This window comes from Zootoca vivipara, chromosome 15 (genome assembly GCF_965207765.1).
Source record: "Zootoca vivipara chromosome 15, rZooViv2.hap1.1, whole genome shotgun sequence".
NCBI lineage: Eukaryota > Metazoa > Chordata > Lepidosauria > Squamata > Lacertidae > Zootoca > Zootoca vivipara.
This window is the reverse complement of record NC_142598.1, coordinates 35319068-35340379: the sequence shown is the minus strand read 5'-3', so window position 1 is coordinate 35340379 and position 21312 is coordinate 35319068. Positions and strand designations below refer to the sequence as shown.

General features: G+C 47.0%; 3 protein-coding genes across 3 annotated transcripts; 2 read left to right on the top strand and 1 right to left on the bottom strand.

Moving 5' to 3' along the window:
- The first annotated feature begins 1260 nt into the window (after positions 1–1260).
- Positions 1261–6124, top strand: NDUFB6 (NADH:ubiquinone oxidoreductase subunit B6). The gene is made up of 4 exons (XM_035141090.3): positions 1261–1564; positions 3657–3749; positions 4751–4795; positions 5975–6124. Exons 1-4 carry the CDS (start codon positions 1328–1330, stop codon positions 6038–6040), a joined length of 441 nt encoding a protein of 146 aa, XP_034996981.1. The 5' UTR covers positions 1261–1327; the 3' UTR covers positions 6041–6124.
- Positions 6125–8409: 2285 nt separating this feature from the next.
- Positions 8410–10266, bottom strand: TZMP1 (transition zone microprotein 1). The gene is made up of 2 exons (XM_035141091.3): positions 10200–10266; positions 8410–9404 (listed from the first exon to the last, which is right to left on the bottom strand). Exons 1-2 carry the CDS (start codon positions 10242–10244, stop codon positions 9294–9296), a joined length of 156 nt encoding a protein of 51 aa, XP_034996982.3. The 5' UTR covers positions 10245–10266; the 3' UTR covers positions 8410–9293.
- A 1210-nt stretch (positions 10267–11476) lies between these two features.
- Positions 11477–17201, top strand: LOC118097829 (E3 ubiquitin-protein ligase Topors). Its single transcript, XM_035141089.3, has 2 exons — positions 11477–11724; positions 13532–17201. The coding sequence occupies exons 1-2, from the start codon at positions 11650–11652 to the stop codon at positions 16493–16495; spliced, it is 3039 nt and encodes a 1012-aa protein (XP_034996980.3). The 5' UTR covers positions 11477–11649; the 3' UTR covers positions 16496–17201.
- The last annotated feature ends 4111 nt before the right edge of the window (positions 17202–21312 follow it).

Below are 21312 nucleotides of genomic sequence, written 5' to 3'. Positions count from 1 at the left end.
GTCGCTACAACCTTTGGTTCTTATTGCCAATTTTTTATGGATTTCCCCCACCCCACCCCTTTTTTATTTCTTTCTCTTTTATGATTTTATTGTCTAAATTATGCCAATAAAGGATGGATGAATGTTCTAATCCATTTATCAACACGTCCCGATAGTTCAGCAAATCCAGCTCATTCCCTCATTCTTAACAGCTCAAGCCCAACCATGCCTACTCGGAAGAAAGCCTACTCAACACAAGGGCGTACCCACCATGGGGCAAGTTAGGGCAGCTGCCCTACTCTAGAAGCAGGGCTGGTGGGCAGAGGCGGAGCACAGCCCGGCGGAGCGCGAGTTCGCCATTCCCGCCGCGCCGCGCCGCACCCTCCCTCCAGCTCCCCGGCGCGCCCTCAGGCAAGGCCAAGCGCGGCGGGGAACCAGGGAGCGCGGCGCGGTGGGCGGGAACGCCGAACTCGCGCTCCGCTGGGCTGGGCTCCGCCTCCACCCACCAGCCCTGCTGCTAGGGAGGGGCACAGCCCGGCGGAGCGCGAGTTCGCCGTTCCCGCCCACTTTGTGGCCCCTCCCCTTCCGTGCCTTGGCCCCTCCCCTTGCCCCCCCCCTAGTTTTGATCCTGGGTACGCCCATGACTCAACACATCAGTGATGATCTGATGTTAAACCAAAGCAAGTATGGCTGTGGGTGAAGCCATGAATTTGAATCTAATCAGGGCTCCTTGGAGAAGAAAGGTGGGGTGAAAATAAAATAAAATAATAAAATAAAATAATTAAATTAAATTAAATTAAAAGGTGGGACGTAAATAAAATAGAAATTAACATACAATAATACAATACAATACAATACGGGAGGAGACCGCAGACATTCAAGTGAGGCTCTTTTAGGTGATATACGGGAAAGTTTGGCTCTCTGATCTACTTCTGCCGGATTCAAGTATAGAGGCATGCATGCATAGCAGCGGAGAGGCCGTAGATTCCGGGGCAAAATGCTAACTTCCTACGCAAACGTTCTGAAAAATCGGATAGAAAGACGTTACTGGGTTTTCTTTTCACGGTTACTGAGTTTTGCTTGCGGATTCTCAACAAAATCATTTTTTAATTATTATTTTTTTAAAAAACCACATTAAAAAGTACTGGGAGGAAGAACCCAACCCGCACTGCCGGAAGTATGAAACCGTGTGTCACTTTACACTTTCCCTCCCTTTCTATCTCTATGGGGTCCTGCGGCGGCGGCGGCGCGCGAGGGTGACGCCACTTCCTGCCCCTCGGTCGCCGTGCTGCTGCCCGCTGCCCGCTACCGGGCAAGGTCGCGCGGCGGGGCCGGGAGCGGAAGGGCTATGGCGATGGCTCCTCCGAGCGGCGGCGGCGGCGGCGGGGTGGTCCCTCGGGGGACGGTGATGGGCTACACGGCCGACGAGAAGCTTCGCCTGGAGCAGCTGAGGGCGCTGCGGCGCCGCTGGCTGAAGGACCAGGAGCTGAGCCCCAGGGAGCCCGTCCTGCCCCCGAGGAAGCCGGGCCTGGTGGAAGGCTTCTGGGAGGGATTCCTCAAGCCTGGCGGGTTCTGGAGGCAGCAGGTGAGGCGGCGGCGAGGGAGGGGAGCCGAAGGGAGGCATTCTCTCCTCGCGGGTTTAGGTATTGGTCCAGGCATCCCCAAACTCCGGCCCTCCATATGTTTTGGACTACAATTCCCATCTTCCCCAACCACTGGTCCTGTTAGCTAGGGATCATGGGAGTTGTAGGCCAAAACATCTGGAGGGCCACAGGTTGGGGGTGCCTGTATTGGTCCTTTGGCCCACCGTTGCTTTGCCAGCTCACTTAGGGCGCAGGGATTTATTCATTGATTTCCTACATCGGTGATCCGCCTTTGCCTTCCAAGGAGCTCCAGGCGGTGCACGTGGTTTCCATCCTGCCAACAAGCTCTACCTTAGGGCCCCACTCTCTTGGGGGACCCCAAAAATGTAAAGGAAAAAAAAACCCACTGGGTGTACATTTCCAAAAGTATAAGATAAAAAACAAGTAAAATAAAACCTACATACTGCAACAGTGTTTTGTGTTGTGTGGGCTCCTATTTGTTAAGTGCAAATGGCTTTAGATACACATTAGGTCCATAAATTACCATATAGCATAAAGTCAACACACAAAAACAGCGACAACTTGTTGTTGACAAAGGACAGCTGGACATATAAAGGGCCCCGTTACCTTCAGTAGCTTAGGGCCTCATCAAACCGAAATCCAGCCCTGCGTTTACCTATTTGTTCATTTTACTCATTTATTTGCCAGTTCACTTAGCACGCAGTTGTTTTATTCGCTTGTTACATTGATAAACCACCTTGGGGTGTTTTTGTTTCAATTATGTATCTTTGTGTTTTTATGTTGTGATTTTATCCTATAAACTGCCCTGAGATGGGGTGGGGCACCACCTCAGAGAAGGCCCCGTTTTCATGTTGCCACCATCCAGACCTCCTGAGGAGGAGGCACACAGAGGGCCTCGGAAGATGATCTCAGGGTCCTGGTAGGTTCATATGGGAAGAGGCGGTCTTTGAGATATTGTGGTCCTGAGCTGTTTAAGGCTTTATAGGTCAAAACCAGCACTTTGAATTGGGCCCGAAACTTGTTGGTAGTCAGTGCATTCAGACCAGGATCGGTGTAATATGCTCAAACCGCCGCTGAATTCTGCACTCGCTAAAGTTTCCAAACTGTCTTCAGAGGCAGCCCTACGTATAATGCCTTGCAGTAATGTAACCTTGAGGTTACCGGAGCATAGACAACAGTAGTTAGGCTATCCCTGTCCAGATAGGGGTGTAGCTGGGTCACCAGCCAGTGAGGCCACCTGAGCCTCAAGCAACAACAAAGGATCCAGGATACCCCCAAGCTACGAACCTGCTCCTTCAAAGGAAGTGTAACCCCAGCAAGAGCAGGCGATCTCCCACCCATCCGCTCTAGGGAACCACCCACTAACAGTCTCTGTCTTATCTGGATTGAGTTTCAGTTTGTTGGCTCTCATCCAGTCCATTACTGAGGCAAGACACTGATCCAGAACTTCCACTGCCTCCTGCAGATGTAAAGAAGAAATAGAGCTGAGTGTCATCAGTATACTGCTGACAATGTACTCCAAACCTCCAGATAAGCCCACCCAGCGGTTTCATGTAGTTACCTATTTGTTTGTTACATTTATAAACTCCCTTGGGTGGTTTTTGTTTTATGTATTTTTGTGTTTTTATATTGTGATTATATCCTGTGAACCACCCTGAGAGTATGGGGTGGGGTACAAATTTAATAAATAATAATAATTTATCTTCCAATGAGCTCAAGGCAGTGCATATGGGTTTCATCCTCTCAACAACCCTGTTTACGCATCTTGTTTATTTGCCAATTCGCTTGGTGTGCAGTTATTTGTTTATTACATTTATAAGCTGCTTTTATCTTCCAAGGAACTTCTTGTAGCTGTGCTGGACAAGAAGATGTGAGGTTGTGACCCCAAGGCTTGCTGGAGTTTGTTCCACTTATGACTAACCATGATATATTGTGGCACTCAAAGTAGCCCAAAGTCTGGCATGAATTAATCATAAACTATTTGTGTTAATTTTTATGAATGGGAACAAATATTGTTTATATCAAAGTTCTTAAGATGTCAGGAACTAATAAGAAAAAACTGCTTATTTTTAGGTATTCAAAACCTACAAAGCTTCAAAGTTTCTTGTATATCGGCTCCTTATTCCTTTTTGGCTTGTCCACTATTACACCAAGTATCACCTAGCGGTATGTATTTTGTAGCATTTTGGTAATACAGCTCTGGGACCTAGCCATGAGCATAGATTTATGGATATACAATATATATAGGCACCTTTTCTGTGGGATCCTTTTCTCCACATCCCCAACCTGTCTTTTGCTGAAAATCTTAGGTTGCTGTTTAGAAACAGATGGCCAACTTCCTAAGCCCAGGAGGCTGGACTCCCTGTCTCTGTGACATCATTTTCCTCCAGCAACATCTTGGCTGTAAAGTTTTAACTCCAGTCCCCCAGGTTTAAGGAGTTGAAAGGTGCTCTTCCCTTTTGGGGAACAGGAGTTAGAACAACAGAACATTTTGTATCCAGTAGCCAAGGCCGAGCCGCTGCCTGTAAACCTTCCAAATTTTCCGCATGGTGAGCTTTGACATTGCTAGTTACTGGTTGGCAGATGAAGCACCATACAGGCTCCTTCCTTTTCTGCTCTCCTCCCACCCAGCTTAACAAGATTGTCAAAGCTGACTGCACTAACAGTTCATTCAGTAGGTGCTTAGCCACACAGTGCAAGGGGGGATTGGTGTATTGGAAAAATATAGTCAAACTTTTTTGATTCTTTTGCCATTAAAAAATACCGCTGACTGGCTAAGATTCCTCATATATACTGTTGCTTTTGAATTGGAAACTGTAGGTATACTTGCTATACTTTTAAGCTGCTTTCTGGAGGTGATTTGCCTAGAAAAGTGCAGTGTAAATAGCTAAACAAGTACATATACCGGTAATTTTGTGCGAATGCCGTAGATCAGATTGCATCTTCCTGTTCATGGGAGTGAAGCGTTCTATTGGGATTCCTCCCTCCCCCCCCCCCAGCTGTGGAGGACCTCGGTTCCCTTAAGAGGGCACAATGAACTTTGGCGTAGCAAAATAGTTGCAAGCTACAAGGGACTGAAAAGCTATTGAGATAGGACAGGGTATAACAAATGCTTCCAGAATGGCGACTTCCCTTGGAATCCTTATGATTGCTCTTTTCATTCACAGCGTCGGCCATACGGAATAGTCGAGACAAAGCCCAAGTTATACCCAGTGAGTAAAATTTGCTTTTATTCCTTTGGCAGTCTGCTGTATAAAGAATTAATAAAGTAACTATGTAGAGCAGGAGTGGAGAACCTCAGACCTGAGGGATCAGTCGGGGCCTCTGGGTCTCTCTGTCCAGTTCCAGTCCTGTGTTATGGCCTCTCAGGCCATATACATCACTGTTCCTGCTCTGCGGTTTCAAGTGCTTATGCCAGGCTGAAATATGTTCATGAACCGTGGTGATCCCTTTTGCTTGCTTTGGCGAAGGATCAGGAGAGTTGTGTGTGTGTATAGAGAAACGTATGGCTTTTGTGTGACTGAACGGTATCCTATTGGACAAAGGGAAGTTGCTCTGGCCGTGTCTGATTTTCCCTCTGGCTACCCAATGAGTGCACAACCCCAGAGTCAGTCACGACTGGACCTAATGGTCAGGGGTACCTTTACCTTTACCCAACCTTCCACCCCATGCTGCAGCTTCTGAAGGGCTGCACAAAACCAGTAGCACATATTAAAACTTTTACCTATAGGTCATAGAATTGTAGAGCTCGAAGGACCATGAGGGTATTCTCATCCAGCCCCCTGCAACCTTTCGTCCCACGTGTATAGGGCCCCTGAAAACTGTGTTTGTTGTTTCTGTGGGGCTGGTGTAAATACACAAGAGTCATTCTCTGTTCCTGGTATGTGAAATACAGTTCCAGAGTGAGCATTTTCACTCACAGATAGCAGGTTTGGAGTATACTTATTTCTCTGCTCTAGGAAGACTTCGTTTTTTATTGTACAGGTAACTCGCATCTTAATGTGCATTTAACTTGTGCACATCCAGCTTTATGCACCTGGCAATTTAAAAAAATTAAGGGAGCAGGTGCCCAAGAAAAAAAGACTTTGGCATTCCCACCCGCCCTTGAACCCAGTGGATTTGGTCTATAAGCAATTTTGGGTTTAGGCACTATCCCCAGGATGCAACCCCATGCAAGTCGAGAATCGCCTGTATAGCAAAGTAAACGTGGTTTTGAAAGATTGAGTTTAGTAAACCAGTTATATAGTTGGAATTTCTGATTTGCAAGAAAATATTTCCAAAATGTACAGTACAGAAATAGGAACAAAATTGGTACTGAAGGATGTGTACTTTATTCGGTGTCTAAAATAACTATGTTACAACAAGAATTATGATTTCTTTTAACTTTTTAGGGTGACATAATTATGGAGACGGGGGAAGTCGTTCCCCCGTTGGAAATACCCGGCAGCCATCATTAAGAGGCTCAAGAACTTGGAAAACCGCAGACACGTGTCTGTCTTCAGGATGTATCAAATTTAACAATAAAGGTGACTTCCAGACTACTAGTCTGACTTTTCATTTTTGAAATAAACAGATTATTTCTCTGACTTGCTGTTCAGACCAGTAATGGAACAGCCCTGCACGGCACACAGCAGTGAGCAATCTTAAGAATTAATAGCCTTTTCTGATAGTATGGACTGCCTACTCCAAAGGAACGGATGGCGTGTGATAATGTGCTCAGAGTCTCTCAGTGCAATTCTTGTATTATTGAATTCACTCATTCTAATTCCGGATGCAGGCTAAGGAGAGACTGCAGCTTGGCTTGTATTGGGGGGGGGGGGGAGAGGACAGGCTTCAACCTTTCAGTTAAAACTATTCAGGTCATGAAGTGTAATACCCTAAACCAGGGGTCCCCAAATTACGGCCCCCGGGCCGGATGCGGCCCAATCGGCCTTCCAATCCGGCCCGCGACGACCCCCGCCGCCCGCTGCCGCCGCCCGCTCTCACAGCGCGCGGCGCAGCGACAATCTAAAAAATCGGCAAAAAATCGCCGAAAATCCTTTTGTGCGCATGCGTACAGGCCTCTCCCGACCCGGAAGAGGTCATTTCTGGTGCACTTCCGGGTCGGGGGAGGCCCATATGCATGCGCACAAGCGATTTTCGGCTATTTTTTTTCCGCCCGTGTGCGTGTGCGCATGCGCACGGGCGCGCACTCCCCCGCCCTCCGGCCCGCTGCGCACGCACTCCCCTGCCGTCCGGCCCACCGCGCGGGCGGCGCGGCGGGCACCGGCCCGCCGCTCGGTAAGTCTGGGGACCCCTGCCCTAAACACTTTAACCAGCATTTAAAAACATGGCAGAATGAACCCATTTGATACCTTAACAATGCCAAACAGGAAAAGAAACTAAAGCTACACTTATAAATTATGCTGCCATAAAAAAAAATCAATAACCCTTTAAAAATGACCTTAGCAAGGGTAGGCAAACTAAGGTCTGGGGGCCAGATCCGGCCCAATCGCCTTCTAAATCCGGCCTGCGGACGGTCCGGGAATCAGCGTGTTTTTACATGAGTAGGATGTGTCCTTTTATTGAAAATGCATCTCTGGGTTATTTGTGGGGCATAGGAATTCGTTCATTTTTTCCCCCTTCAAAATATAGTCCGGCCCCCCACAAGGTCTGAGGGACAGTGGACCAGCCCCCTGCTGAAAAAGGTTGCTGCCCCCTGTTATAAAGTGTAGAATTATGCATGATCTTCCATTTAATTGTAAGGTAGATTTTTTTATTAAGGGGACGCAGGTGGTGCTGTGGGTTAAACCACAGAGCCTAGGGCTTGCTGATCAGAAGGTCGGCAGTTCGAATCCCTGCGACGAGGTGAGCTCCTGCCAACCTAGCAGTTCAAAAGCATGCCAAAAGTGCAAGTAGATAAATAGGTACCACTCCAAGCGGGAAGGTAAACGGCGTCTCCGTGCACTGCTCTGGTTCGCCAGAAGCGGCTTTGTCATTCTGGTCACATGACCCGGAAGCTGTATGCTGGCTCCCTCGGCCAATAACGCAAGATGAGCACACAACACCAGAGTCGGTCACGACTAGACCTAATGGTCAGGGGACTCTTTACCTAGATATTTTATTACAAGGATTTGCTAAGCATATACTTCTGTGTAATTGAGAACAATGTAAACTATTGGGATGGGGAGGAGTAAGAATGTTTCTTCAAAATCATGTACTGTCATTTGAGATTATTCATTGGAAAATCGAGCTTTGGCTGGAATGTAGGACGTACTGTTCAGAAGTAGAATAACCCTTCATTTTGTTACTACTCACCTTTAATCTCTTAAAAGATTATTGATATTGCATTGTAAATATTAATGATTATATTGCTTTCAGACATTCCAACACTTCTGTGTCTGGGCTGTTAAAACACTTCCATGTATATGATCACTGTCTTATTGAAATAAATCCAGTGGAAAAATTTACAGCTGCATTGCTACCAATTTATTTTTTCAACAGTAAAATTCTATGATCTGTTTTGAACATGTAATTAACAAGTGACCTCTCCACCTTAAAATAATGAGTTTGTCATTCAACCTACAATCCTGTGGAGATAAAGTTAGTGGAGTATTCTTAGGTGTGGCATATCTCCCTTGTTGCTTGGCTATTAGGGCCAATTTCCACATTGACCCAAGTGGAAAGGGGAGATACAATGGTGATCCTGAGGCTATGTACACTCTTCTTACAGAATTTTCTCACAACAGACAGGAAGACCACGCTGAATGCTATCGCTGCCGAACAGAGATTAGTAAACAGTTGATAAATTCTAAACTTCAGGTTGAAGATCAGCTCAGTCTTGGGAGGAGGAGAACTTCTCAAAGGAGGGAGAAGCGATTTGGAATTTTATTTATTCTTGCATTTCTTCCAAGCAGCTCAAGGTGGGAGACGGTTCACCTCCTCTTTATTTCATCCTTACAACAGCTCTGGGTTATTATTTGTTCCTTTCATTATTCACACATAAACCATCTCCAAGTGATTTAGAAAATTTAAAAGCATGAAGGATGGTATAAAATACGAAAGAAGAGCAATGCATACAAATAAACCTATAAAAGTAGTGCAACAAAACAGCAGCAAAACTTCAGCCAATATGCTAGGCTGAGAGGATGGCCAAGTTTCACCCTGTGTGCGTCATGACTGAGTGGGATTTGAACCTTCGTCTTCCAGATGGTAGTTTGACACTAAGCACTGCACAGTTTCTTTTTTTAGATTTCAGAAAGTAAAAGACATTAGAAAGCCTGGAAAAACTACTGGATTTCATTCATTTTCACTATACATGTGATAGATAAATCAGGTTTCTGATAAAATATGTTCAGAAGTGATCCTGATATTTAAAACAGGCTCTTTTAGCATGCCAACCTAAAGCCTCATGCTTGAAATAAAGTGTATTTGAATCAGTGAGATGGAAGGGATCTGAACTCTTTAAAGTTGTATTCTTAGTTGATGTTAGCAGAGACGGGCATGTGAAAAAAGAACATTCTTTTTCGTTGACTGAGAACATAAAATCCTTCCAGGTGTTTTATTGCTCTAATCCTTATTTAAGAAGTTTCAGTATTTTTATTTTTGTAAATCTTCTTGCTATCTTTGAATTCAGATTCTTTTCACAGCTCATTCCAGCCACACGAAAAACAACTGTGGATATCTTCACATCGCTGCATGGCTTGTGGGAAGGTTTTGCTGATGAATGTCTCACAGATTCCGTGTTTCTGCGGGGTAGTCTTCCTTCAGCTGCCATTTGGCTGCTATTCGTGTTGCATAAATGACATATCCCCATGAAAGCAGTACAATGGTGAGAAGAATCTGTTAAAGGCAGAATAAAACAATGTTTATAGACATTTACATTTGACATGGGAAGCTTGTTTCCAAACAGAATAAAATGGCTTCTCTTAAGCAGCCCTGTGTCATACATTTAAAGCAGTAAATGCATTAAACCCCTTTAAATAGCCATGGCTTCTACCAAAGGATGCTGGGAACCGTAGTTTTCTAAGGGTGCCAGGAGTTGTTAGAGAAACCCCTATACAGCGCATAGTGCTGCAATTCCCAGAGTTCCCTGGGAAGGGAAACTGAAACCACCACATTGTATTTCTGCAAGGAGAACAGAGCTCTCCTAACAAACTCTGCTCCCTTACACTACAATTCTCAGGATTCACTGGCTGCAGCTGGGGCCAGTGCTCCAAATGAAAAACTTACATTATAATTAGAGCCTGGTGCCAATAAAAACCATGGTTGCAGGTTTGATCCCCATATGGGACAGCTGTATATTAATTAATTCCTGTATTTCAGTGGGGTTGGACTAGAATGATCCTCTGGGTCCTTTCCAACTCTACAATTCTGTGAATTGCAGCATATGTGCCCTTGGCCTGCTTACCCAGGAAACATGCATAGGATTGCAGCCCAGTAATGCAGGATCATGCGCCTGTCTGCACAGCAACCAACCTCATCGAGTTCAGCGGTGGTGGACACGGGACAGGATCGCAGCAGCCAAAACCGCCGCCTACCAAACTTCCCGTTGCCATGAAGGACGCAGGAGGAGCCTGACACCCTGCTTGTTATGGAAGAGGCCAAAAGGCAACAGGAGCGCCACGGGTGCCTTACCAGCGAGTATATCCACTCCAGCGTCCGCCGGCTGACTTGCGCCATTCTCGCGCTCCCTCCGACCCGCAAGCCGCAGCGGAGTCTCGGGGAAGTTGCGTGAACAGGAAAAGGAACCAGCCGATGCGTCCCGGGGAGCCATTTTCCTTAAGGGAGGCAGAGCTCTCGACCCGTCCCGTTGCTCGAGGGCGGCCCTTTCCTCGCGACCCCACGCGCGATCGGGACTCTCTCCCGCGCAGGAGAAGCGCCGACGGCTGCAAACCTGCCGAGAGAACCAGTCCCGGGGTTCAACTCCCACCGAGCACGCCTCGCTCTGGGTTCGAGTTCTCCCTTCCCTGAAGAAGCATTCAGCATGCATATATAACATCGCGCTGCTTTAAGGTCCCGCGCGGCGCTCCTTCACGGGCTAAATTGTGCATAGGATCGCAGCTTTAAAACGCTTGCTATCCAGTTATTTGGGAGCAAGCTTCGTGGAGCTCCGGGGGTTGCTTCCAAGGAGAGATGCTCCTTGGATGTTCGGGCGCCAGGAGGGAGCCTCGCTTCCCCGCTCGCTTGCGGTACCCCGGACCCACGGCGGGCGCCTTTGGGGAAACGATTTCTATATAGGAAGCCTTTGATTCCCCACTCATCCTTTTTTTAAAAAAAAATGGTGCTAGGAAGGCTCGCTGATTGATTGATCTAAATTCAATATCTGCATGGCTTTAACCAGGGTCTCCCGTGGTGGTTGGACTACAACTCCCATTATCCCTAGCTACCGTAACAGGACCTGTAGCAACGGATGATGGGAATCGTAGTCCAAAAAAGAGAAACACTGGCTTGCAGACGAAGTGTGTACAGTATTACACACACGAAAGATCATACCTTGAAAGCTTATACTTAGTTGATCTTTAAGGTGCCACTGGAATTATTTAAAAAGATTTTTTTCATCTTGTTATTATGGCTGATAGACAGACAGACATTAGATAGATAGATGATAAACAGATAGACAGACAGACAGACAGACAGACATTAGATAGATAGATAGATAGATCTGCAAGGGTTGGCTGGGACTGGAACCGGGGCATAGCTGCCAATTTTCCCTTTTCTCGCGAGAAAGCCTATTCAGCATAAGGGAATTTCCGTTTAAAAAAGGGAGAACTTGGCAGCTATGGACCGGGGAAAAACAAAAATGGGCAGAAACCGACATTATAAGGCTGGGGGAGGGGGGGGCTTCACTTGATTGACAGCAAATGGCCACGACTGTGGCGTCACCGGGGGGAAGGGGTCTGAGGGGGAGGCCGTGGGTGGGTGGGTGTGAGAGTGTGTGTGTGTGTGTGTGTGTGATATAAACCAACTTTAACCAGTTTTCCTTTTAATCCGGAAACGGAAGAGGTTGCGTATCCGGGTCGGCCAGGGCAAGAGCCAGAACCGCTGTGAGAAGCCGCCTCCCCGGCCGCGGTCGCCTTCGAGGCCGATGGGTGACGCGCGGGAGCTTCGCAGCCGAGCCTCTGGGGCCAACGGCCCCCGGCGCCAGAGACCGAAGGCTCAGGTGAGTGTTGGGCTGGGGGGCTCCGGTGACGGGAGCGCGGGGGGGGGGGAGAGAGAGAGAGAGAGAAGGCCGGGTCATCCGGGCACTCCGCCTCCGTCGCAACCCCCCCCCCCCGCGCCGCCGCCGCTGTTAACGACACACGGCCAGTCAGTCGGCCCGGCGCTCGCTCGCTTGCTCTCTCGGCGCGCGCCTGCGCAGGGATACTCCTTGGCCCCCCCTGGGACGCCGGTGTCAGTCTAAGGCTCGCCCTCCCCTTGGGAATGTGGTAGGTGGTGGGAAGAAAGTGGGGGTTGGGTTAAATGGTTGCATTTTAATATTTTGCTGGAAGCCGCCCAGCGTGGCTGGGGAAACCCAGCCAGGTGGGCGGGGTATAAATAGTATATTATTATTATTATTATTACTATTGCTCGATTCAATGCTACTGTGGTTATTATGTACAAGAAACATGGTGTACATTCCGTAAGGAAACCAGTAATATATATTACCAATAACCTTTATAACCAGTAACATAATATGATATTATATAGGGGGGGAGGGGGGGAGGTTGCCCCAGCCACTCTGGGTGCCTTCCTAAATATATATGAGTACATGATAAAACACTAAACCTTGAAATGCTTCCCTATACAGGGCTGCCTTCTAAACATTATATAGTTACTCATCTGTCAGAAATGTCACTATCATTATTATGTACAAGAAACACAATATACATACCGCTTGGCTGTAAGGAAATCAATATTACTACTGCTACTAATAATAATAAATAGTATTGAGTATTGAGTATTGAACTCTGGTTGGCTTTCAACAAATTAAGCACAGTAAAACCTTGAACATTAGAAGCCTCCCTATACAGGGTTGCCTTTCAGATGTCAGATAGTTGTTTACTTTCTTGACATCTGATGGGAAGGTGTTCCAAAAACACACACAAAATATTAAGATTCTCAGTCAAAACCAACAGCTTAAAAAGTAGCTGAACCTCATAGAGCTTCCACATGTCTGAATTGGTGTTTTAAGGAGGCGCCAGGCTTTGGGAAGGAGGTGTGATGGGTTCTGACAGGGTCCCAGAAACACCACCTCCTTCCCAAAGCTGGTAAAGCAATGACTAGGCTTTGGGAAGGACGTGGGCAAATTGTAGGACCCTGTCAGAGCCCCCAAGCCTCCTTCCCAAAGTTGGGCACATTGTTTACACACCATTGGGAAGGCAGCATGATGCTGCGGAACTGACTGCCAAAAATGCCTGTGTCCCTTAGGCTGTGCGTTGGACCACCTTGTGCTAAGGGCTTTCATGTTGACCAAAGCACCAAACTTTGAAATGACAGCTGTCAAGGGCCACTCCTTTAAAAGACACATTATTTAGATAATATTGACGCAGTGTTGTATCCTGTGTTCTGGTTAGATCCAGCTTCACTGCTGCCTCTCTCTTCTTTGCGCTTGTTCTCCCTCTGTGCTTTGCCGCCCTGGTTATGGAGACATGGAAGATCTTTCTTCTGCTGTCGGTATAGAAACTGTTTGGACTGGTAAAGCAAGGATGGCGTTCTCTGCTTCATCAGCCAAAAATAGCTTTCTGCAACTGTGGAATTAACAGAACATTTATGAGAGAATGGTGCATGGCCTAGGGATAATGATAGGGGACTGTTTCAGGGGCTGCAGGCCAGATTAAGCTCATGGACCAGAGCTGGTTCCCCATCTCTGTGGTTGGAGGTTCAGTTGGCTGACACTCTGTAATTTCACTTTCAGCTAACTCAGCACTGATTTGGATCAGCACAGATTGCTGAGTGGATCATTTGTCTCTCTTTTTTCTTATTTGCAGAATGTGGCGTCGGTGACAGAAGACTTCACAGTGGATCGCTGTTCACCCAAAGTTGGCACCAATAAGCTGCAACAGACAATGTCCGTAGATGCCTCACCAGACTCCAAGTGTCCGATCTGCCTGGACAAGTTTGAAAATGTGGCCTACTTGGACCATTGTTGGCATAAGTTCTGCTTTCGTTGCGTGCAGGAGTGGTCCAAAAACAAGGCCGAATGCCCGCTCTGCAAACAGCCTTTCCACTCCATTGTGCACAGCATGAGATCGGAAGATGACTTTAAGGTTTATACAGTACGGCCTTCAGACACGGACTATTTCGCTAATCCTGACGGGAGGCGATTCCGTTACCGGACAACTTTAACAAGGGAGCGCCGTACGTCAGCTTATCCCCGGAGAAGTTCCTCTTCTCGAAGGACGGTGTCTCCTCCAGACAATGGGATTTTGTTTGAAGGGTTATCTGGCCAGACGACGAGGCAGAGAAATGCAGAAATGCATCAAATGATCAGGCGTCTTGCTTCGAGGCGACAAGCCAGCTTAGAAGGCAGGTCCATGCGTCAAATTCAAGAACAGGAGATCATCAACTTCCGAAGAGCTCTGTACCGCTCTGGCACACGCGTCAGGAGCATTGAGGACGGAGGGCGCTATAGGGACATATCGGCTGAATTTTTCCGCAGGAATCCTGCCTGCCTCCATAGGCTCGTTCCATGGCTAAAGCGTGAGCTCACAGTCCTGTTCGGCGCTCATGGGTCTCTGGTCAACATTGTGCAGCATATCATCATGAGTAATGTGACCAGATACGATCTGGAGAGCCAGGCATTTGCTGATGACTTAAAGCCTTTCTTACTTCATCGCACAGTACACTTTCTGCACGAGTTCATCAGCTTTGCCAGGTGCCCGTTTAACATAGAGGCATATGATCAGCATGCAAATTATGATTGCCCTGCTCCATCCTACGAAGAAGGGAGCCGGTCTGATTCCTCCATTATTACAATCTCCCCAGATGAGGCAGATGCTCAAGAACCAGACCACGGTTCCTTTGCATCTGGTATTGGTCAGGCACCATGGGATGATGAGACGCCTGGTCCATCGTACTCCACTTCAGAGCAGGTTCGTGCCGCTGTATCTACTGCTTTGGATACTTCGGAAAGCTCTGATGGAGAGCCCTCTGCTAACCCAGCTGAGCTGCAGGCTCAGTTACCGGCTAGCATGGAGATGAATGGTGACAGCTGCGATTCCTCCGATAACTGTGTTATTGTTGGCTACGTGAAACCGTTAGCAGAGAGAACGCCCGAACTAGTGGAGCTGTCTTCCGACTCTGAGGAATCGGCTGGCGAGAAAAGCGAAGATGTGAAGGCAGTGCAGCCCATCCAGTATCATAGTTTCAGTGACTCAGATGCCAGTGGGTCCGCGTCACCATTCTCCATTGGGTCCAGAGATGGGAGCACCAGTTATAAAACCAGCGTGTCCCTACCCAATAAAAGGAAATCCAAAAGCAGTGAAAAGGGCAGTAGTAAAACCAGAGAACCAGCTACCCGATCTTGGCTACAAAGCTCTCCTACAAAAAGAAATGGCGACGATGACGACAGTTTATCCAAAAGGAGGAAATGTGAATCGCATTCACGTAGCAGAGAGCGTCGTGGCCTAAAAAGTAAGAGGAAGCATCGCAGTATGGAGAAAAGGAAAAGGAAAAGAGACGGTAGCAGACATAAGCATAGGAAGGACAAGAAGAGGTCAAGAACCCGAGACAAGAGTCTGTCTCGAAAAAGCCAAACTCTTTCTGTGAGTAGTGAGAGCATTGAATCTAGAGATCTAAGCCGATCTAGATCACACAGCAACGACTACAGCAAAAGTAGATCAAAGAGCAAAGACAGTGATTACTACGTAAGAGACAGTTACGTAAGAGATGGCAAGTACAAATGGGAGTGCACCATTTACAGCAGAAATTCAGCCCGAGATGGGTATGAATCTTCTTACAGGAGAAGGATTCAGGCCAGAGCTCGGTATTCAAGGCAGTCTGCTAGCCCTGACTACAGAGTGCAGTCCTTTTCTGAACGGATGAATACTCGAAATCCAAGAGGTCACAGAGAAAGCAGGTATTACTATTATGAGAGACGCAGATCAAGAAGTCGCTCCAGCAGCAGGTCGAGGACTCCTCCGAGAGGGCCCGAGAGAGTGCGATCTGAAAAGCCCAGCGGAAAGAGGAAATATAAAACCCGTCACCTGGAGAGTGCCCAGGCAGGAAGTGAAGAAGCCTCTTCTGCAAAAGATGCAAGCGCTCTTGAAAACCCTTCACCAAAATACAGGGGCTTTGACAAAAAGACAGGGAGCTTTTCGGACAGGCAACCTGAGGCCGAGAGTCGGCACAAGAAAAGGACGCAAATATCAAGGAGCCCAAGCGTGGAGATTATTTATGAAGGGAAAGCCACGGACATGGCAAGGCATCATAAAAAGAAGAGGAAAAGAGAGAGGAAGCCACGCAAGAACCACATTGACCCTTCTCCGTTTTCTTCTCCGGTGGTAATAACAATTGACAGTGACAGTGATAAGGACACTGAGATCCAGGAGAACACAGAGTATGAAAGTAGCATTTCCTGGAGTCCTACAATCCCGCAAAATGAGAGAGAGCCGGAGTCTCCTTCGTCGCTCTTGGAAACCAGAGACTGTAATTATGACAGAGTTGATGAATTGGAAAGTATGGACAAGGACAGCCTTGTTACTTCCACTACTAGGACGGTGGTAGAAGATGAGACTTCAAATGGAGACGTACAGCCGCAAGGAGCAGCCAACGGACACACCCCTACTTTGACAGACTGTGGTACTTCATCTAGCACAGGAAATCAGCCTAGCAGTGTAGAAGCTGAATCTGCCGGCCCCTTGCCAACCGCCAGAGCGCCTTTGCTGTTAAGGATCTCAAGGAAACTTATTGAACATTCACGTCAGTTGGACTCGTCAGAGCAGAAAGTATAACTTCTAAGACAGAACTGTTTTCAAACGAGGATGTTCCCCCCCTCCCCCCAATCAGACTTTTCTTGAAAGTGACAAACTTTCTCATGGTTTCTGTGCTAAGAATTATGAAATCACTCATGCATAAAGAAGGTCTTTTCCTCCCATTTTTATACATAAGCCCAAGAAAGTAGAAATCACTAATCTCCAACCCTCCTCTCCTGAGTTTGTTTCCTGTGTCACAAAATCATACTGTTCCCCACTCCCTGCTGGCCACCCCTGTAATATAAATCCTCTGGCATCTCATAGCTTTTTTAAAATGTAAAGTTAGGAAATAAATTCATGTTTAATTTTGCCATGTCCTTGATCTGCTTATATTGACTTTGCTTTGTGCCATCCACTTTAATGGAACACTTGCAGACCATATTATTTTCGCTGCTGCTGCCCTGCCCTTCCCAGCTCCTCTTCCTGTGCTGTTTCACGCACTGGGTGGTACCCAACAAAGTCACACTCAAGAGTAGACCCACTGAAATCAATTAACATTTCAGTGGCTCTACTCTGAATATGATTAACATTGGCTACCACCCTTTTTCAAGCAGTGGGCTGCTGGATCGTCCTGAGGTACCCCACCCTACCAATAAAGATCCATGGTTGTTAAATAATCTTGATTCAGGCTGCCCTTTGAGCAAGTGTTTCACAGGAGTTCCAATAAAGACTTTCCTGAAATCTATTATGTTTACCGCCTACACGCTTGTTTGCTTTCCAGTTTGCGAAACCAATGAATATTGCTAGAGAAGCCCATGGCATTTGCAAGTCTGGTTATCTTAAAAACAAAACTGCAGAATTTGTAGACAATCTTAGCACAGTCATTCCTCAATGATGGGAGACTAAGAAATAGTGATTTCCTGGTATTTTAGTGGAGTGCTAAACTGCCAACAGAGGATGTAAGGGAAGAAGACATGGGAAGGTGAGAGCTCTGGTTTGGAACCAACGAGAGGTCCTAAAAGATTTCATTGGTTATTCCCCATGAGCAGATCTCACAAATTGATGTTTGAGTCAGCTGCTGATGCTGTATAGCAAAATGAGCTACTTAGAATGAATAGTTAACTTCAGATGTGGGGAAATTGGGTTGGTCTATAAAAGAGAAATGAAATACCCTGTTTCTCATATTTTAAGACATACCCATAAAATAAGCCATAGCAGGATTTTTAAGCATTCAAGGTATATAAGCCATACCCTGAAAATAAGACATAGTGATAGGCGCGGCAGCAATGCCGGCCGTAGCAGGAGGAGGAGGAAAAAAATAAGACATCCCTTGAAAATAAGCCATAGTGTGTTTTTTTGAGGAAAAAATAAATATAAGACGTGTCTTATAATATGAGAAACACGGTAGATGTCATAATAAAATACAGAAGAGTGATGTCTTCTTAATTTGCCTGGGTTTTTGGTTGCTGTTTTGTCTTGAGTGCTGAGCATCGCTCCTCATAGGGGTTTTAAGCTTACATCTTCCTATAGACATAAAAATGTAAGTCTGTCATTGTGCAGCTCCTGTTGGAGGATTTGTAGTGCCACACCGCTGTCCTGGATTTGCATGCAGTCAGAGAGCAGCCCCGTCGGAGGATTTCAGGCGTTTCATCTCAATCCTGGATTTGCGCGAAGTCAGGGTAGCACAAAGACAAGTTGCACAACAGTTGGGAATAAGATGGGAGAGACAGTGAGGGGGAAAGTGGTGGTTTTAAACAATGGCAGAAGTTTGAGTAGAGTGAGCAAGGGGTGACATGGGGAAGAATGGCAATTTAAAACAAGGTTTGAGTTCAATAAAGGATTTTAGAAAGGCTCTCTTGCATTAGCTTTCTGGTACTGTATTGGATTCTGTGTGGTACCCATTTCTGCTAGTTCTCCTTGTTAAAACTTTTTTAAAGGAACAACCCCTCAGTGTCCCTCCATTGCTTGCCTATAGGCTCCAAAGACCATGAATCTGTTGCATTTTGGAAACTTTGCGAAGCAGTGTTTTATCATGCCTATCCATACATGCCTAGGAGACTTCTGGTTTTTTTTTTTGCTTGGTACACAGTATTTAAGAGCTGCATTGTTTTTTTGTTCCCTCTGGGTAATGTGCAAAACTAAAAACTTTCTTGTTTAAAATAAATAAGTGAATTTATAGTGGTGCAGCTGGGTGTGTTTGCTGCTATTGCAGTTTCTGCATCAAATATAATAACTACACTTGGCTCGGAAAGCTGGAAATGTATGAAGTTTCTGTTTCCATTTCTCAAGCAGAAGATGCAGGGAAGAGGGTGAATTACTGAAGCGGGAACCTGCCTGCTCCTTAACTTTTGTAATAGGGCTGCTGTGTGAGAAATGCAAACCTAAAGCCCCCTTTTGGTGGAAATCGGTCTTCTTAGCCATGGAATGAAGAATGAAATGTTTACTATCGACTATGCCAACAGATCAGTTTGATCAGTGCATGAATTGCAAAGGGGAAAGGTTGGGTGTCATCAATGAAATCCACTAGCCCTATTCTGTAAGCTCCCTTTGCTTGTCGTAAAGGTAAAGGGACCCCTGACCATTAAGTCCAGTTGCGAATGACTCTGGGGTTGTGGTGCTCATCATGCTTTACTGGCCGAGGGAGCCGGCGTTTGTCTGCAGACAGCTTCCAGGTCATGTGGCCAGCTGCTTCTGGTGAACCAGAGCAGCACACAGAAACGCCGTTTACCTTCCCGCAGGAGTGGTACCTATTTATCTACTTGCACTTTGACGTGCTTTCAAGCTGCTAGGTGGGCAGGCACCAAGCAACAGGAGCTCACCCTGTTGTGGCAATTTGGCAATTTGAACCGCCGACCTTCTGATCGGCAAGCCCAAGGCTCAGTGGTTTAGACCACAGCGCCACCTGCATCCCTTGCTTGTCTTAGCCAATCTCAATCTCTTTGGCTATTGCTGTTAGAAGGCTACAGGAGGATATCTCAAAAGGGAAGAGTGGGCACAGACACGCTGCTGGGTGCCCTGTAATGTGAACATTGAAATTGTTGCCATAGGCATGGGATAAAAATGGTGGGGTGAAAACATACGGTAGAGAACTGCTATGAATATCTCATATTCTTCAACAAGAGAGGTAAACGAAATAACATGCAGATCATGGTACATTGCACATGTTGATGGTGTGCTTGATTTTCATAACATTTCCTTTTCTGGAGACATTTCTCCTTCCCTCAGTTCCAGCTGAATTCATGGCTCCGGGTAGCAGCTGCTTCTCCAAGGTTGTGGCGATGTCATCTTGGGGGAAGGTTCTGTGCAGGGGATTCAAGCTGTGGTGTGACCAGAAGACACGGAGGAGTCATCAGCCCTGCACCCATCCTAAGAACAGCCAGGTTCCTGCAATTATTCAGTTGGGAGGATTCTGCAATGTTGGAATGCTTTTGTGCTAGGCTGCAACAAAAGAGCAGAAGCTGTATTGTACCAAGGCCAATCCTTAGGAACATGAGGAGGAGAAAGTTCAGCATCCTGTTCTCTCAAGCTCCAGGGAACAAGGCAGAGGGCCTTCTCGGTAGTGGCGCCCGCCCTGTGGAACACCCATCAGATGTCAAGGAAATAAACAATGATCTGACTTTCAGAAGACATCTGAAGGCAGCCCTGATAGGGAAGTTTTTAATGTTTGATGTTTTATCAATATTATTAATATTCTGCTGTGAGCCTCCCAGAGTGGCTGGGGAAACCTAGCCAGATGGATGGGGTATAATTGCCCCTGAAGGCAATGATTTTCTTCTCACTTGTGATTTCCAGCAGCTGGTATTCAGAGGTGCATCGCCTCTAACACTGGAGGTACAATCATGGGCAGGCGTACCCAGGATCAAAACTGGGGGGGGGGCACGCCAGCCACGCCCCCCAGCCACCCGGTTGGCTGGCTGGCAATGATTTGGCCGGGATCCCCTTCAAGTCACAGCGAGTGGAGCACAGAAAGTGCTGCCCCACAATGCTCCAAGGCACCTCATTTGCATACATGCAAGTTAGCCCGGGTCCAGGTTTCCCTTCCCAGCTTTGCTGCCGCTGCTACCGTTTCGCTTCAGCCGAGCAGGCTGAGGCAGAGCACAGCTGGCAGCGTCCCTGCCTGTTGTGCCGTGCTCTCCAGCTGCCCGTCGTGCCTGGCCCTGCCTGGCAGGACGCCGGACCATGGCGGCTGGTATAGTTAAGACAGCCCTGCCCGCTGCGGCAAGATCGTGTACCCGACCGAGAATGTGAACTGCCTTGACAACAGCGCGTGCCGCAAGCTGTTTTATACCATTTCCCCCCTTGTTTTGATCCATCAAGCTCACTTTTATTTCTACTGCAGGTGTGTGTCCAGTCTTACCTGTATGTTCGTAACGGGCTGAATACTTCCATCCGGCATGTGGCTATGAAGGGAACAAGCTTGTTTTCCCCTGCTCCGGAGCCTAGGGCTCAAACCAATGTCTTCAAGTGACAAGAAAGGAGATTCCGACTAAACATCAGGAAAAACCTCCTGATGGTAGTAGTTGTTCAACAGTGCAGCCGTCTCCCCCAAATGCATAGCTGCCAAGTTCTCCCTTTTTTTAAGGGAAATTCCCTTATGCCGAATAGGCTTCCTCGCGAGAAAAGGGAAAACTAGGCAGCTATGCAAATGCTCAAAAATTATCGAAAAGGATTTAAAAGATTCAATTAACTGAGGTTCTGTCCCCCCCCCCTAGCAGCAGAAGCCTCTCTCCCCCCCCCACGTCCTCTTTGTGTCCCCATGATCACCCCAAAAAAAAGCTCAACAACCTTCTGGGCCGATTTCCCCCAAAAGTTGCTCAACAACCTTTGGGGATTCCCCCTAACAAAAATCCTGGATA

What these genes read in the sequence shown, in the direction of transcription:
- NDUFB6 (XM_035141090.3), top strand. Translation starts at nt 1,328, where the DNA reads ATGGCGATGGCTCCTCCGAGCGGCGGCGGCGGCGGCGGGGTGGTCCCT. An exon ending in ACACCAAGTATCACCTAGCG is followed by an intron (nt 3,750 to 4,750) that starts GTATGTATTTTG and finishes TTTCATTCACAG; the next exon opens with CGTCGGCCATACGGAATAGT. An exon ending in CAAAGCCCAAGTTATACCCA is followed by an intron (nt 4,796 to 5,974) that starts GTGAGTAAAATT and finishes TTAACTTTTTAG; the next exon opens with GGTGACATAATTATGGAGAC.
- TZMP1 (XM_035141091.3), bottom strand. Translation starts at nt 10,244, where the DNA reads ATGGCGCAAGTCAGCCGGCGGACGCTGGAGTGGATATACTCGCTG. An exon ending in TGGAGTGGATATACTCGCTG is followed by an intron (nt 9,405 to 10,199) that starts GTAAGGCACCCG and finishes TGCCTTTAACAG; the next exon opens with ATTCTTCTCACCATTGTACT.
- LOC118097829 (XM_035141089.3), top strand. Translation starts at nt 11,650, where the DNA reads ATGGGTGACGCGCGGGAGCTTCGCAGCCGAGCCTCTGGGGCCAACGGC. An exon ending in GCCAGAGACCGAAGGCTCAG is followed by an intron (nt 11,725 to 13,531) that starts GTGAGTGTTGGG and finishes TCTTATTTGCAG; the next exon opens with AATGTGGCGTCGGTGACAGA.